This window comes from Muntiacus reevesi, chromosome 5 (assembly GCF_963930625.1).
Source record: "Muntiacus reevesi chromosome 5, mMunRee1.1, whole genome shotgun sequence".
Classification (NCBI taxonomy): Eukaryota; Metazoa; Chordata; class Mammalia; order Artiodactyla; family Cervidae; genus Muntiacus; species Muntiacus reevesi.
The window spans coordinates 8,802,812-8,820,159 of record NC_089253.1 but is presented as its reverse complement, the minus strand read 5'-3'; the positions used below and the strand labels follow the sequence as shown (position 1 = coordinate 8,820,159).

General features: G+C 47.7%; 1 protein-coding gene across 1 annotated transcript; it reads left to right on the top strand.

The window, feature by feature from the left end:
* The first annotated feature begins 5,060 nt into the window (after window positions 1-5,060).
* PRSS23 (serine protease 23) lies at window positions 5,061-13,666 on the top strand. Its single transcript, XM_065936891.1, has 2 exons — window positions 5,061-5,184; window positions 12,120-13,666. Exon 2 carries the CDS (start codon window positions 12,133-12,135, stop codon window positions 13,258-13,260), a length of 1,128 nt encoding a protein of 375 aa, XP_065792963.1. The 5' UTR covers window positions 5,061-5,184; window positions 12,120-12,132; the 3' UTR covers window positions 13,261-13,666.
* Window positions 13,667-17,348: the final 3,682 nt, after the last annotated feature.

Below are 17,348 nucleotides of genomic sequence, written 5' to 3'. Positions count from 1 at the left end.
AGAACCGAGTACAGAGTTGGTGCTGGGTCTCCTCCCTCCCCGCCATCCTGGGTTTCCAATTATCTTCCAGTCCCATCTTGTCTCCTGCACGGAGGCCACTTAACAGGTCATTACTAAGTGACTGCATGCCTGGAACAAAAGCAAGACAGAATCAAAAGGATGTTTTGTGTTGCAGTGATGGCAGTCACTCATCACCCCACGGTAAGGACGAGAAAATGCTCAAGTCTGGGAGCAATATAACATGGCAGAAACTGCTGACAGAGTGCAACAGATGGGGCAGAAGTCACAACTGTGTTGCTTAATGGCCCACACTGGTATCCCATTTAACCCCTCTGAACCTCAGTCTCCTTGCCTGCAAAGTGGAGATAACCATAGTTCCTCTTTTTTGGTCTTCTTGAATTAACATGTATGAAGTCCACTACCCAGTATGCACTCAGTAAACATAGCTACAGTTAGCACAATCTAGGCCTAGTTCTGCCCTCCTCACTCTTCCACTGTTTGCCTTGTTTACGAAGTAGAGGAACCCAATGCCAGTTTGCTGAAGTTCTGCTCAGGGCTTCATCCTCTGAGTTTCAGTTCAAATTCTACCACCTCTTGGGTGACTTCAGCACCTGCCAGAGTGGGAATTAATAATTCCCTTTTCCATGCTCTCTAGCTGTAGTCTGATCCAGCCTACATCTCATTTTCTCCTGTGTTTGATTTTGTTTTGGTTATGTCCAAAGCATCAATTCCTTGACATGAGAGATATTTGCTTTCTCCCTCGCTACTTCAATTCCCAGGTGGCTCAGTGGTAAAGGATCTGCCTGCCAGTGCAGGAGATGCAAGAGACGTGGGTTCGATCCTTAGGTTGGGAAGATCCCCTGGAGAGGGAAATGGCAACCCAGTCCAGTATTCTTGCCTGAGAAATCCCCTTGGACAGAGGAACCTGGAGGCTAACAGCCCATGGGGTCACAAAGAATTGGACACAGCTCAGCAACTAAACAGCAGCTGTCTTATCCCAGATCCTGTGCAGTCACCTTACACAGACTGGGCACTCGCTAAACGTGTGGGCCTGGTCCCAAACGCATTTTTAACAACTCAGCTGCCATACTTACGAAAAGTATTTGAGAATTATGATTACGGAGTTGAACTGAGTTCTTACACAATGTGGGTTTTGGATTTTCTGGTGGTATGTGTTTTTCAGATGGGGAGTGGGGCAAATATAAAAACAAATATCTAGCTTCGGCATGAGGACAGCTGCTACATAAGGCATTGCTCTTTGACTCAAGAGTTCTCTGCAGATCTGCTGCTGCTGCTGTCCACGCGGCAATCACAGGATGACCTTAGAGCCTGGTAGCATCCTCCCTGTCACTACTGACAGCTCCTGGAGACGAGAGAAGGGGTGGAGCCTGTTCAAACGTGGTGCTCAGGTCACCTGTAGTTACGGCTCCTGTCTGGGCAGGGGCAGGAGGCCTGAGGCTGGTTCTGGGACCGGAGACAGGAGAGGGAGGTGCTCTCGGTCCTTCTGTGCCTCAGTTTCCCTCTCGGAATGATGGCAATAAAATTACCCTGTTCTGTAAGATGCTACCTCCCCAAACTGGTGACGACAGAATTTCAAAAACTGCCAGGACAGGGATTTCCCTGGTGGTCCAGTAGCTAAGACGCCACACTCCCAGTGAAGGAGGCCTGAGTTCGCTCCCTGGTCAGGGAACCAGATCCCACATGTCATAACTAAGAGCTCACGTGTCTCAACTAAAGGTCCATCATGCCACAACGAAGAGCTAACTGAAACCTGGCACAGCCAAATACACACACACACACAGACACACACACACACACACACATACATACACATATACACACATACATACACACACATACACAGACATATATACACATACACATATACACATACACACACATATACAGACATATATACACATACACACACACATATATACACACATACACACACATATATACACACATACACACACATATATACACACATATACATACATATACACACATACACACACATACACACACATATACATACATACACACACATATATACACACATACATACACACATATATACACACATACACACACATACACACACATATATACACACATATACATACATACACACACATACATACACACATACACATATATACACACATACACATATATATACACACATACACCACATAGACACACATATACACATATATACACACACACATATACAGACACATATACACACATATATACACACACACATATATACACACATATACACACATATATACACACACACACATACACATACACACACATATATTTTTAACTGCCAAAGCAAATGAGCAGTGAATATCAAATTCAATTGATGTGGTCCTAAAGTACAGTGCTCCAAAGCAGAGTGAAGGCGTCGTGTTTGTGCATAACAGATACAACAGTAACTAATATTCATAAAGAGCTTACTACGTGTCAGGCCATGTGCTAAGCATTTCACGTGTTTTAATTTATTCAGTCCTTCAAACAATACTATGAGGTAGTCACCATTTTACAGAAGAGGAAACTGACGTACAGAAAAGTTAAGCCAAAATCTACACAACTGGTAAGTGGCAGAGCCTAAACTAGTCCTCATGTAGTTGAATGTTACTGGCCTGCTCTTAGTTACATTCCTGGATTGCCTTCCTATGGCCATCTCCTTTTTTACATTGATTTATTGATTTTTGTTGTTTTTGCTTTTTATTGATTGCTTTTCTTTAATCCTTTTTAAAATTTTACTTTTTTTAATTGAAGGATAATTACAAAGTTGTGTTGGTTTCTGCCGTACATCAACATGGATCAGCCGCAGGTACACATATGCCTGCTCCCTCTTGGGCCTCCCTCCCACCTCCCGCCCCAGCCCACCCCTCGGGGTCGTCACAGAGCCCCAGTTTGAGATCCCCGGGAACACGCGCAGTGCCTCAAATTAATAGGTGCTTTGTAAGTCTCTCCCTTCTTTCCCTCCTTCTAATTCCTTCCGTGGTTCTTCTACTAAGTGAGGTGTTTGACTGTTAGTGGTGTTTCTCCAGTTGGGAGCTATAGACCCTTGGAGACCCAAAGTTTAAATTTTTCATAGTCATGATTTTAAACAAATGAACATAAACACATTCTGCGTCACTGGGATAACTGCCTGATACCAAGTATTGCCTTGTGATCACAGTACCTCTGTGAGCTCTGCCTTGACACCAGCAGTTACCACTCTATCATTATACTAATAAGAAAGGGATAACACAAAGTTAATCTCAAATGATACATGAAACTCAAGTGAAAGTCAACTATCACAATAACCTAGGGTGTGCTCAGAGGGGATGTAACTGGAAGGGAGGACAGAGATGAGAAAGCTGAGTCAGTACAGGACACTGGCCACACCATAAGACTGGCAGAGCCACGCAGAACCCGAACGTACTCACTTCTGGGCCAAAACCCCACGATGCTTGCAGCAGGTGAGTGCAGGTGTGCTAAGTCACTTCCGTCTGTCCGGCTCTTCGCCACCCCATGGACTGTAGACCACTAGTCTCCTCTCTCCAGCAGACTCTCCAGGCAGGAATCCTGGAGTGGGTTGCCATGCCCTCCTCCAGGGGATCTTCCTGACCCAGGGATCCAATCAAATCCAGAGTCGGTCTCCTGAGTTGGCAGGCGAGTTCTATTGAGTAAACACCAGTAATTTAAATTTTATGGTTCTAGGAGGAGGACTTTATATTTGATTTACCATTTTTGCTTTAATCCTGGCTTGTTCAAAAGCTATAACACAAGTTTATATCTGGCTTTATATTTATAGCTAGCAATGCAACATTTTGAAAGAAAATAATTTAAGCCAAGTGGGGGTGGGGCGGGAGGCTGAAGAAACTTTTGCCTTTAATATAGTGCCCTCACATTTGAGAATCATCAACAGTGACAAACACATCGATGACAAACACGAGCACCCTGGGTCTGTCATTAACACACTGGTGTGAAATAGCCTGTGAGACCCCCCTCTTTTTGAAAGCAGGTTTTGGTGGGAGAAATGCTTTCTCTGGTGGCTCAGACAGTAAAGAATCCGCCTGCAATGCAGGAGAGGAGGGTTTGATCCCTGGGTCAGGAAGATCCCCTGCAGGAGGGCATGGCGACCCACTCCAGCATTCTCGCCTGGAGAATCCCAGGGACAGAGCAGCCTGGGGGGCTACAATCCATGGGGTCGCAAAGAGTCGGACACTAACTGAGGGACTAACACAGGGGTGGGAGAAAGGAAAGGCAGGCTAAATGGCTTCTTAGAAGAAAAACACGTGACCTTAGTGCATTGGGGCAAGTCATTCCACTGAGAAAAGCCTCCTCCTGGGCCTTACCTGTCGGAGGGGTAATCAGTACCGGCCCACTGGGCGAGGAGGTGGCTCCACCCGCTGGCGCCCCGATAAAGAGCCGAGGCCGGTGGGCTCCCCAACCAGCCGGTCCCTTGAAGCTGCCTCGCCCCAGCCGCCCTCCGGGCCCCGGGCCCCGCACTGCGGCCGGAGGGGGATGCAAAGCATGGGCGGTCCGGCCACCGGGAGGCAGGTTTCCGCCCCTGGGGGGGTCCTCAGAGGCTGGGTGAAGCGGGAAGGAGCTCGGGCATCACCTAAAGACTCTGAAAACTCTCAAAGGTGCACGTGGGGTGAGGAGCGCATGGGGTTTGCCTCCAACTCTGCAAACTCGCGGAGAGGTTCCGCGCAAGCCAGGTGTGGCCCAGAGTCCCAGCGTTAGGCTGTCGACTTTGGGGGTGCGGGGCCCTGATTTTTCCGAGCAGGCGGCGACCGGCCGCCAGCAAAGGCCCCGGGCTCGCTCCGGCCGGGGGCTCGCGCGGGGAGGCCGAGACAGGAGAGCGCCGCCGGGGGCACCTGCGCGGAGCCGCGCGCAGCGGTCCTGCAGCCCCGAGGCGGGCTCGGGCCGCTGGGGCGGCGGGGGCGGGGCCGCGGGCGGCGGGGGCGCGGCGTCCCCGAGGCCGGAGGCGGGGCGGGCCGGCTCGGGAGGCGCGAGGGGCGGACCCGCCGGCCGCCGGCCCCGCTCCCCGGCCCGCCCGCCCCTCTCGCACTCGGTCGCGCCGCGGAGCCGGCATGGGAGCTGCGCGCGCCCTCCCGGCGCCCACACCTGTCTGAGCGGCGCGGCGAGCCGGGGCCGGCGGGCGACCCGGCGCGGGTGAGTGCGGGCGCGGGCGAGGGGCGCCAGCCCGGGGCGGACAAAGGGAGAGCCGCGGCGCTCAACGCGGGGGCGCTGCGGGCTGCGGGGGCCCCGGAGACCTCGCTTCGGCCGCCCTCGGGGCTCGAGGGCTGGGACCTGCGGCCTGGGGGAGCTCCGCGGAGACTTGGGACCCGCGGGGCGTTTGGATTTCCGCGGTGTCACCCGCGGATCGAGTGGGGAAAAGCAAGTTTTCGCAGCTACCATCTCGGATGCTGGGTGGGAATAGAAAAGAAGCCTGCCCTGGGCACGCTCGCGCGCGCACACACGCACAATTATTTTTTTCCCTTGAGTTTTGCAGCAAGGTCTGCAATACCAGCAAGGTCTGCAAGTTAATTTTTTACCCTGGGCATGTAACTGTGAACACACCTTGGCAAGCAAGAAGAGGCCAGCAAACAGGTCGGGGAAAAGGCCCTCTTCTCTGGCGCTGTGACTGATGGCCCCGCGCTGCGCTAGGAACCACTGTCCGTGAACTAGCAACAGTTCTTGAAAGCAAAACTTTCCTCTTCAGCGTGTGGACATTCTTCGTGGGTTCATTTTTAAATAAAAGCTTGAAAGAATTTTTTTAAAATGTTTTAGAAGAGCGAGAAGAATAGATGAAGGATAACTCCCACTCCCCTTCGGAATACAACTTAGATTTGCTTTCAGACCTCTCATGAGAAAGCAGCTGATAACAATCCTGTTTGTTTTATTGCCTTTTGGGTGACACCCGCGAGACTTCAGAAATAGCCCCTAGCTGGTGGAAAGCTCCTGGTTGTTCGGGATCCCTGTGGCTTGGGCTGCCTTCTCTTAGTTCCTGGAACTGAGCTTGAGTGGTCCCTGTGCGGTTCCTTTAGGAGTAGATCCGTGAATGATTGGCGCAGATTGGCCAGTGTCAGAATCGTTTTGAGGAGGTCCTGTGATAAAGCGTTGAATTTGTGGTTTGAAGTCAGCTGTGGTCAAAAGCCGAAAGCCAAATTAATACCAAGCTATTTATTACACTTGTTTCAGAATCATACTTGTGCATAGAGCGTTTAAAATAGACCTTATACGTGCACCTTTCAAGAGGTCTGTTAGACAGGAGTGGATTGGAGGTAACTAGTGGAGAAGCAGAAACTGCCACAAAAGCCACTATATGTACTTGTGAAAGCATTTGTGATCATATGCACACCATCTGCATTTGAATAAGTTGTTTCACTTGTATTTTTCCCACTTAAATAAAGTCAGGTGATAACTTGTCATGCTTTCCCATGCCTGAACTGGAACGGAAGCATTTTTCCAAGGTAATGAATATGGACCTCATTTTTGTAACAGTGACAACTTATTCAGGTAGATGGTGAATGTGGGTGCATTCTTCTGTCTGTGGTATAAGTGCCAAAGTTCCCATTAGTGGGTCTGAGAACATTATCGGCCCCTGTCTGCAGTGTTTAAGAGTCTCAGGTTCTCTTGAACATCTTTTCTCATAGCTCCCTTAGGACTGAATTCAGCAGCTATTATTCATGCATAACTCCCCCTGACCCCAGGGAATTCCTTTCTCAGGGTCTCACCATTGACAGTTTTCTACTATTTTTGTTCTGCTGCCAGGTTTGTCCCAGGCTCACTGGGGTGGTTCATTTTGCCTGAAATCTGATAGAGAAGAAGTTAAACGTCGTTTGACCACAAGATTATGTTTAGGGTAGCTGGGCTTGTAAATACCCTGCATTTCTTTCCTGTACAAGACTGTAATTCTTAAACCACTATGTGATTAGGTTTGTTTCCCTTTAACAGGTTCAGTACCTCAGGAAAAGGAGAGCATACCTGGCTGCGGAGTGTTACCAGAGCTTTGTTCATTTTTAGCTATTTGCTTTAGGAATTAGCATGGTTTCACTGTTCAGTATCCCTGGCCAGAGACCATGGAAAAACCCTCTGCCATCCTTCCAATGGCATCCAGAGTTTTTATCCTCACAAACTTGCCGGCTCTTTCTTTCTGTCGTTACTGTTTATAGTGGTCCCAGGAATTCAGATGTTGTACAACAGAGAACTTATACCCTGAGGATTCCCTGCCAACACTTGTTTGCTATAGGAGTTATATCACAGCTCCCGAACATTTGCCCTCTGGAGGAGACGTGTGTTGTTGCAGTTTTCAAGGTGCAGAACTGGGAGAGTCTCTGCCCACAGCCTCGGGGCAGCATTACTATGATCACAAGCTCCGTGTGAGCTTATCAGTGCACTTCCCGAGTGGCAGCATCTTCATAATGTATAAATATTTTTAGACAGTGGACAGCAGGACAGTGGCTCATGGTGAGTGATGGAACATGGAAAGTGTAACCCTCTTGCGAGTCAGATATACAGGGCTGGAAAAGGAATACAGTTTCCATATTACTAAGCACAGCCAGAAAATATTTGCTTACCTTCATTTTCCATTCTGCTTTGTCATTTAGGTCAAGTGATGCTTGAAAATACTTAGTTGGGAACGTTCAAAGATAATTCTGTATCTAAGGACTCCTTATCCAGTAAAGGCTTAGTCCTAGAAATGAAACGTAGACCTGAATTTTCCTGATCCAGAGTTAGACACAAGGATAAGATTTGGAAATCTTCATTCTTTTTAAGGAGTGAGTTTTTCAGACAGTTCTATGAGGATAAAGTGAGCCATTGGTAAAGGCTGGAGAGAATTAAAAGTTATGTACATATGAGTTACCTTTCCAGTAGTGAGATTATGCATGTTTTCATCTTAGAGTGTTTATGTTTAAATAAATGAAACGGGCATAGTGAAGGTTTACCTAGCGTTTATAAAAATGGAAACAATAATTGTCTCCTGTGGAATTATTCCAGTATCAGGTGAATTGAGAAATTAATGCAAAATCACCAAGCTAATTTTAAAGTGTTTTATTAATCGGGAAGGGGTCAGGGCAAGGTGTGAATGCCTTAGGAAAGGCCCTGAGTGGAGGTAGCTTGTCATCTGTCCCCTGACACCACCGTGCACACACACCCTCACTCACCCCCTCTGCAAACTTTTCTAAGAGCTTTCTCACCTAGCCATCCTCCACTCATTCTTGAAAGCTGCCCTCTGCTGGAGGCCTTTGTTTCCTTTGCAAACAGATAAGGGGAATCTTGTCATCCAGACAGGCTAGAATGTAGCATGATAAATTTGCCTTTTCGTTTCCCCTTGTACCTCCACCTTCCACAATTCTTTGAGTAAAAGCTCCTGGGGGGAAAAAAAGCTCCTGGAAAAACCAGACCTAGAAGACTAAGAGATCATTGTTCAGAACAATTTCTAAACCACCCTAAACACACATTTGGTAAGGGAGTGAGCAACTTACGAAGCTTGTAACTTTAATACAGTTGTCAGTTTAAACCCAGGTGGGGACCTGAGAACACATCACTTTATCTTCCAGCTTCTGATCAGGTATTTAAAAACCAAATCAATTTGGAATAATTTGACCTGCACTAATTTCTAAATCTGAATCACAGTTTCTTCTAAAATATAGTTCCATGGGGACTTCCCTTGCGGTCCAGTGGTTAAGAGTTCACACTTCCGATGAGGGGGGTACAGGTTCAATCCCTGGTCGGGGAACTAAGATCTCACTTGCCGCGTGGCCAAAAGAATGAAATGGAGTGAAATAGAATAATAAAATATTTGTAGCTTCCAGTGTTACATAGAAACTTTAATGAAGATATAAAAAGTTCTCAGAATAAGGTCTTACCACACAAATGAATAGAGTTGAAATCATATAGGGAACTTGTAACTGATATTTCAAACTAATGGAATTAGTTTTCTGAGGTCACTGAAAAGCTTATTTTTAAGGAATTAGAGCTTTACTCAGCGCTGTTGGTTCAGCAGTTTTACTTACATATGGCTGACTTCTCCTTGTGGTGGTGGTTGTTTGGTCGCTCAGTCGTGTCCAACTCTTTGTGACCCCATGGACTGCAGCATGCCAGGCCTCCCTGTCCATCACCAACTCCCGGAGCTTACTCAAATTCAAGTCCATCGAGTCGGTGATGCCATCCAACCATCTCATCCTCTGTCGTTCCCTTCTCCTCCCGCCTTCAATCTTTCCCAGCATCAGGGTCTTTTCCAATGAGTCAGCTCTTCGCATCAGGTGGCCAAAGTATTGGAGTTTCAGCTTCAGCATCAGTCCTTCCAATGAACACCCAGGACTGATCTCCTTTAGGATGGACTGGCTGGATCTCCTTGCAGTCCACGGGACGCTCAAGAGTCTCCTCCAGCACCAGACTCTCGCTGAGGTGCTTCTCCCGTTGCTGAGCACAGGCTCTCGGTGCTCAGGCCTCAGTGGTTGGCGGCTTGCAGTCCTTCAGAGCACAGGCTCAATAGCTGTGGCTCAGGGGCTTAGCCTCTCCACTTGTGGAATCTTCCCAGACCAGGGATGAAACCCACATCACCGGCATTGGCAGGCGGATTCTTAGCCACCGGGCCACCAGGGAATTCCAAAAGTATTTTTTAAACAGGGATTTACTATACAGGCAAGGCGCTTGGAAGGGTGAAATTGGGATCAATTTTGCCTGAGAGGGGGTTAATTCATTAAGACGAGCTTCCTGCATGGATTTGTAAAGGTTTATCTGAAGTAGTTTCAGACTCTTTTCCTGCTATTGTCTTCCCTGACACCCCTGCCAGTGGACGGTTTCAGTGTTTGGATGAATGGATAGAGCTAAAGGCATGTGTCACTGGAACAGTCCTGCTGCAGTAAGTAATTTGCACCCGGTACTCCTAGGATCCAGTTAACATAGATGTTTCAGATCTGGGATTTGAAAACGCATGTTCCAGTTGATAATATGAGAGTATCCTAACTGTCGTGTTCTTCCTGCCCCTGGAAAATGTCGACAGCTGATGATAACATAGAAGATCATACCATCTCATCGCCTCCTTTCTCTTCCCCAGCAATCATATTTTGAAAACAGGAATACTTGGCAGCCGGACCTCTGTGTTTTCTTCCTTGAGATGAGCCTAAGTAAACTTGACTTAAGGCTTGTGTTGCTCAGTGTTAGCATGCCTTAATGCCCTCCGGGTTATAGTCAGAGGGAGGGGAGGGTAGTGTGTGGGGGTCCAGGAGGCAGCCCTGTGGGAAGCACATGATTCCTCCAGTTTTCCAGTTTTATGTAAGAAAGTGAAAGTCACCCCAAAGTTGCTCGCAGGTGTGTGTTCTCAAAGAGGAAGCCTGAGAATAGAACAGTTTCTTCCGGACTCTCACCCCCACTAGCTCACACTCGCCTCTTAAGACCTAACCCCTCCTTGTCCTTGTTTGGGGATCCTTGCTTGTGAGTGAATTAACCTACCTGCTAAGTCAGCTTCTCTTGAACAGAAGATTCGGAGCCAGTCAGAGCCGACTGATGCTTCAGTTCAGTTCAGTCGCTTCGTCATGTCTGACTCGTTGTGACCCCCCTGGACTGTGTGTACCCCGTCAGGCTGCTCTGTCCCTGGGATTCTCCAGGCGAGAATACTGGAGTAGGTTGCCATGCCCTCCTCCGGGGGATCTTCCCGACCCAGGGATGGAACCTGGGTCTCCCACATTGCAGGCAGATTCTTTACCGTCTGAGCCACCAGGGAAGCCCCCTTACTGAGCTAAGGGTAATTCCTAAAGTGACTTATATTGCTTCCTGTCTCCATATCCTTGCTCCCTTTCTCTAAGGGACCCCTTTGGTTTGTTTTAGCTTATTTCTGTTCAGCTTTATCACCCCTCTCAACCGTCACCTCCCTTGGAATGCCTCCCTTGTTCTTCTCCCCACCACGAGATTTCATGCCCTTTCTCTGAACCACCACATCATCCACGTACGTATATGTTATTGGCACTGATAATGCAGCGTTCAAAAAGCGTGTTTTTTGAGCCACACTAACATTAATTCATTTATTCATTTACTCTTCCATGAATAAAGCTTTGTGGAATGCTAGCACAGGCCCAATCTCAAGGCCTTTAGACTAGCTGGGAACACAAATGCACAGACCTGAATAAGCAACCTACAGAAATAGTCACAATGTGTTATTTGATGCAAATTTAAAGCTTTCAGTCTTTGACAAAGACCCTGACCTGTCCCATTCTTTGTGACCCTGTGGACTGTAGCCTTCCAGGCTCCTCTGTCCAAGGGATTCTCCAGGCAAGAATACTGGAATGGGTTGCCATTTCATTCTTCAGGGAATCTTTCTGACCCAGAGATCAAATCCGGGTATCCTGCATTGCGGGCAGATTCTTTACCAACTGAGTCACTGGGGAAGCCCAACGCCCTGGTCTTATACAATAAAATCCAAGGGAGGAGGGAGTGTTTCCTTTGCTAGAGGCCTGGCTACTCTGGAAGTAGACTTAGAATGGTTATGATTGTTGTAAATTCAAAACAAAACAAAATTAAAAAGTCCCACGCCTTCTTCTGAATCACTCACCATTCAGAAGCAATCTGAGAGTCTCATCAAGTGTGGCCCTGTGGAGCCATCCATCTTGGATGCCTTGGTCACTCAATAAACTTTGTAATTTGAATTCGCCCCGAAGATGAGCAAGTTACTCTGAACGTTTCCAGGTACAGGCTATAATGAGATTGAGAGGGAGGGAGGAAGGAAAGAAGGGCAGGGGGACCAGGAGGGTAGCAGAGGATAAAGGTGTAGAATTGAGCACAGAGAAGGGCCCGAAATTACATGGGTATCAGGGCCAGTCAAGCAATTCATCTGGGAATTTACGGCCCCATGCACCTCCCCTTTGCGGGTCATCCTCAGGGTCATCTGAAACACCAAGGGGAACCAATACCCAGTTTCACATTGGGCATCCAGCCCCACAATGAAACAAGGTCAAGCCCTTGCATTGTGAGACCGTTCCCGGGGATTCCTCTGCACACCGCAGTTCCTGAAGAAGGTTCACAGCTCCAGACGTGCCAGGCGTGCCCCTGGACAGCTTCCGCTGACCCTCACCCTCCTCACCCGCTTGTCGTTGTTCCTCCAGGGTGGTGCTCGGCATGGCGGGGGCTCCAGAGCGCCCCATCTTCCTCCTCCTCCTCTGGGCTGTCGGGCAGGTGAGCCCCTCCAGCGCCCACTGGAAGCCCACTTGGCCGGCCTACCGCCTCCCCGTGGTCCTGCCCCAGTCCACCTTCAACCTGGCCAAGCCGGACTTCGGGGCCGAAGCCAAGCTGGAAGTGTCCTCCGCGTGCGGACCCCAGTGTCATAAGGGAACGCCGCTGCCCACTTACGAAGAAGCCAAGCAGTACCTGTCCTACGAGACCCTCTATGCCAACGGCAGCCGCACCGAGACGGAGGTGGGCATCTACGTCCTCAGAAGCAGCGAGGGGCAGTCTTCCGGGAAGTCTCGGAGGAAGCGGCAGATCTACGGCTACGACAGCAGGTTCAGCATCTTTGGGAAGGACTTCCTGCTCAACTACCCCTTCTCGACCTCCGTGAAGTTGTCCACGGGCTGCACGGGCACGCTGGTGGCCGAGAAGCACGTGCTCACAGCCGCCCACTGCATCCACGACGGCAAGACCTACGTGAAAGGAACCCAGAAGCTCCGGGTGGGCTTCCTGAAGCCCAAGTTTAAAGACAGTGGGCGAGGGGCTAACGACTCGCACTCAGCCCTGCCCGAGAAGATGAAATTCCAGTGGATCCGGGTGAAACGCACCCACGTCCCCAAGGGTTGGATCAAGGGCAACGCCAACGACATCGGCATGGATTATGACTACGCCCTCCTGGAGCTCAAAAAGCCCCACAAGAGAAAGTTCATGAAGATCGGGGTGAGCCCGCCTGCCAAGCAGCTGCCGGGGGGCAGGATCCACTTCTCGGGTTATGACAACGACCGACCAGGCAACCTGGTGTACCGCTTCTGTGACGTCCAGGACGAGACCTACGACCTGCTCTACCAGCAGTGCGATGCCCAGCCCGGCGCCAGCGGGTCCGGGGTCTACGTGAGAATGTGGAAGAGACAGCAGCAGAAGTGGGAGCGGAAAATCATCGGCATCTTTTCTGGGCACCAGTGGGTGGACGTGAATGGTTCGCCGCAGGATTTCAACGTGGCCGTTAGAATCACCCCTCTCAAATATGCCCAGATTTGCTACTGGATTAAAGGAAACTACCTGGATTGTAGGGAGGGGTGACGTGGGCAGGTTCCTTCCTGGCTGCTCTTAAGAGTCTTCATGTACTTAGGAAAGGCCAAATGTTGTCATTGGTATGTGTATATGTGTGTGTGTGTGTGTGTGTGTGTGTGTGTGTGAGTGTGAGTGTGTGTGCATGTGAAATGTGTTATAATACCTTTTACCTAATTTTTTAAAATTGCAAGATGACTGGCGGTGTTATTTGAAGACTGGTTGGCGTGTCATATATCATTCAAGCAGTTTGAAGGCATACTTTTGCATAGACGTGAAATACATGCTGATGTTTGGGGCAATAGGGAAGATTTAATGGTTAAGTTAATCTTTCACTTTTTGAGAACTTTGATTTTTATTTCATCTGAACTTGTTTTCAAAAGTTGATATTAAATATGTGGCAGATGGGAGACATAAACTCTGACGCGTGTGTATGTGTATATTTTCTCCTGAGAGTCAACTTGTTTTCTTTTATTAGTGCCTAATCATTCATGTTTCCAGATGTTCCCCACCATATACGACTCTTAGGAACTTTTACGATACTTTTGAGACAGGCGGTTATAGTGTTTTGGATTTGGAGGCGTTTGCACGGTAGTCCTGAATCAGTAAGATAATTTATACTGGTACACATGTAGAAGAATCCGCCTGCAGTGCGGGAGACCTGAGTTCCATCCCTGGGTCAGGAAGATTCCCTGGAGGAGGGCATGGCAACCCGCTGCAGAATCCTTGCCTGGAGAATCCCCACGGACAGAGGAGCCTGGTGGGCTACAGTCCGTGGGGTTGCAAAGAGACGGAGATGACTGAGCGACCAAGTGCGCACAAACACAGACGCAAGTATGTCCTACGGTAAGTTGGTATCCCAGGCATCTTCCGGTTTTGCAATCGCTTCTCTTCTGAAAACCATTGCTGTTTTTTGGGAAGACTTCTCATGTGGCACTCCAGTCCTGCAGTTGCACCAGAGTAGGCAAGATTGTGTATGCCAATCCTTCCATTTAACAGGATTTCACTCACATTTCTCAAGCTAGCTTTTCCAGAAGACAATAATCAGGGCCTAATTAGAACAGGCTGTCTTGCTTCCCGGCTAACAGTTGTGGTCACACTAAAAACAATCATTGTATTTTACCCCTGGAGTGTAGCACATCTCATGTTTTATCATTTGGATGGAGTAATTTAAAATGAATTAAATTCCAGAGAACAATGGGCGCATTGCTTGGCAGATGTCACAACAGAATAACCACTTGTTTGGAGCCTGGCACACTCGTCCAGCCTAATCAAAATTATTCTGCATAGTTTTCAGTGCACTTTTGGGGAGCTGTGGACTTGTGCAATTTAGAAACTTTTCTCTCTTACTTCACTTGTTTTATAGTAAAAATATTTGGAAAGTGCTTTAAGAAAAACCAACATGGCTTCTTTTTCACTAGCTCTTAAAAGGCCTCTTTTACTAGAATTCTCCAGGCTACAAGCACACATAATCTAGAAGAAGAGTAAAACTGGGAATGTGAAATGGATCGGAATCATCACTTCAGTTAATGTCTTTATGACTGTTTCATCAATACGACCATCACAGTATATAAAGAAAAGAATTTGACTTATTTTGGGTTTCCATTCTATGCCTCTCAGCCTGAGCAGTTCTTTCTAAATGTATCAGGAGAGGGAGAAAAGCAAATGAATTGCAAGGCAGATACATGGTGTGTTTGTGCCCCTGGCAGTTCCAGCCTGCACTGTGACTTTTTTGTGGGAGGACATTAAGATTCAGCACTGATGTTTATACCTTCTGCGGGTGACTTGCCTTACGTTCCTCGAGCTTTTCCGAAGAATGATCTTGATAAGGCACTCGAGCAACCACAGCCGTAGTGCATTCTTCCAGTCACATAAGAAAAATACTGTGCATAGCAGAGATGCGGGGCCGCCAGGAATCTTTGGATTTCCACTACAATATGCTTTGGAATCTAACAGGAATCTAGCCTCAGGAAGAAGAGAGGTCTCCATCTCTATGTCTGGTATTTGGGGGTGTTGTTTGTTTTCACTTTTGTTTGGTGCTAAAGGAAGTTTGCTGGCCACCTAGATCAGAACTGACTTTTTACACCTAAGCCAGAACTGATTCTTTTTTTTAAATAGATGCTGCTTTTACAAAGCACCTTGATTTCTGGATTTTGTTTTTTTGCAGTGCTGAGACTCAACAAGGGTGGGTGATGGCACAAAGTCAAAATAATACGATATTTAGTTCACAAGTAGGTTTAATTGGCTAAGGATAGTGCCCACAGGCTGTGTACAGCATAAGTCATAGAAGGGTTAAAGAAGACTGTATAATAGCTCGACATGCCCACCTTTTCAGTGGTAATAGAATCATTATATTGAAATATTGTGGAAGAAAAGGCTCTGGCAATATTATTAATAGAATTAGCACTGATCATATAGTAGTTACGCATTGTAAGGATACGTCCCTAGTAGAACAGTGTTTCCCAAAGTGTCTGCCTTAAACTCTCATCCCTCCAGGTTTTCTACCCAAGATGAAAATGGCACCAACATCAAGGAGGAGGGAAATGCCTGAGTATTCCCTCTTTTCATTGGGGATTCACTCGCCCGTTTGCACGTTAAAAGCTTTAAGAAGTCCTGTAATGAAGAGAGATGTTTTAAATTCTGCGTTTCAATAAACGTCTTTGCTCACAGAACCCTTGTTTTCTCATACAATACTTATCAGCAATTTGGGGTTCTAATAAACGCATCTGGGGGATTGCTGTAACAAGCTCTTGGTCTAGGTGATGATGCAGAAAGGATGAGTCCCGAGTGGTGCCGGGCACCCGTGTCTTTTCGGTTCACCAGAGCCCTGTACCCAGATTTGGAAATACTCAGGCCGTGAAATAGGAGATGATTTTTCAAGTTGAAAAGTTTTCAACTTGAGAAATCATTTGTTGTTGAGAATCAGAAGGTTGTGGCAGAAACTGCAGACACATTTTTTCCATAGACTTTATTCAAAGTTTTGAATTATAAAAGGAATTAGTCCCCCAAAAAAAGGAAAATAGGCCTAAAAGAGAAATATGAACTGGTCAGTCATGGAGTTGTGTCTGCGTTCTTTCTTCACCTTTTTTGGACCAGAAAATGGATTTTAAAAAAAGAACTGGAGGGAATTCCCTGGTGGTCCAGTGCTAAGGACTCGGCATGTTCACTGCCCAGGTTCAATCCCTGGGCAGGGAACCGAGATCCCACAAGCTGTGTGGCCAGCAAAGTAAATCAGAACACCTAGATGACGCTCACATTCTGGGTGATTCCTTCTACCTGCCCCGTGGGAGGGCAAGCCCATGGTGACATGTTTAAGGTCAGCGTTTAGGGTAACTGTCTTTCTCTACCACCTCTGGGGGCCTTTGGTTTAGAGCTTGTCAAGGATGGCAAGCCCGCACTGAAATAAAGACACTCTGGTGCTTTGCCACACACTGGCTGAGCGGTGAGGGGCAGCTACCCGGGGTGTTGGGGGAATTCTGACAGCAGTCCTCAGCACTTCCCCTCTCTGCTGGTCAGAGCCCACAGCCAAGGAGCCTCGTGGACAGTCCCTGCTCGGGCCTGCTCAGTTTTTCTGAGTTCTACTGCCCCCTTTCTCTTAGTCCTTGTCATGAACTCATCTATTCCAGAATTTTCCACAGTTTATTGTGATCCACACAGTAAAAGGCTTTGGCATAGTCAATAAAGCAGAAATAGATGTTTTTCTATTTCAATAAACTGGAAAATTCTGAAAGAGATGGGAATACCAGACCGCCTGACCTGCCTCTTGAGAAATCTGAGAACTGGACATGGAACAACAGACTGGTTCCAAATAGGAAAAGGAGTACATCAAGGCTGTATGTTGTCACCCTGCTTGTTTAACTTACATGCAGAGTACATCATGTGAAATGTCAGGCTGGATGAAGCACAAGCTGGAATCAAGATTGCTGGGAGAAATATCAATAACCTCAGATATGCAGATGACACCACCCTTATGGCAGAAGTGAAGAAGACCTAAAGAGCCTCTTGATGAAAGTGAAAGAGGAGAGTGAAAAAGTTGGCTTAAAGCTCAACATTCAGAATACTAAGGTCATGGCATCCAGTCCCATCACTTCATGGCAAAT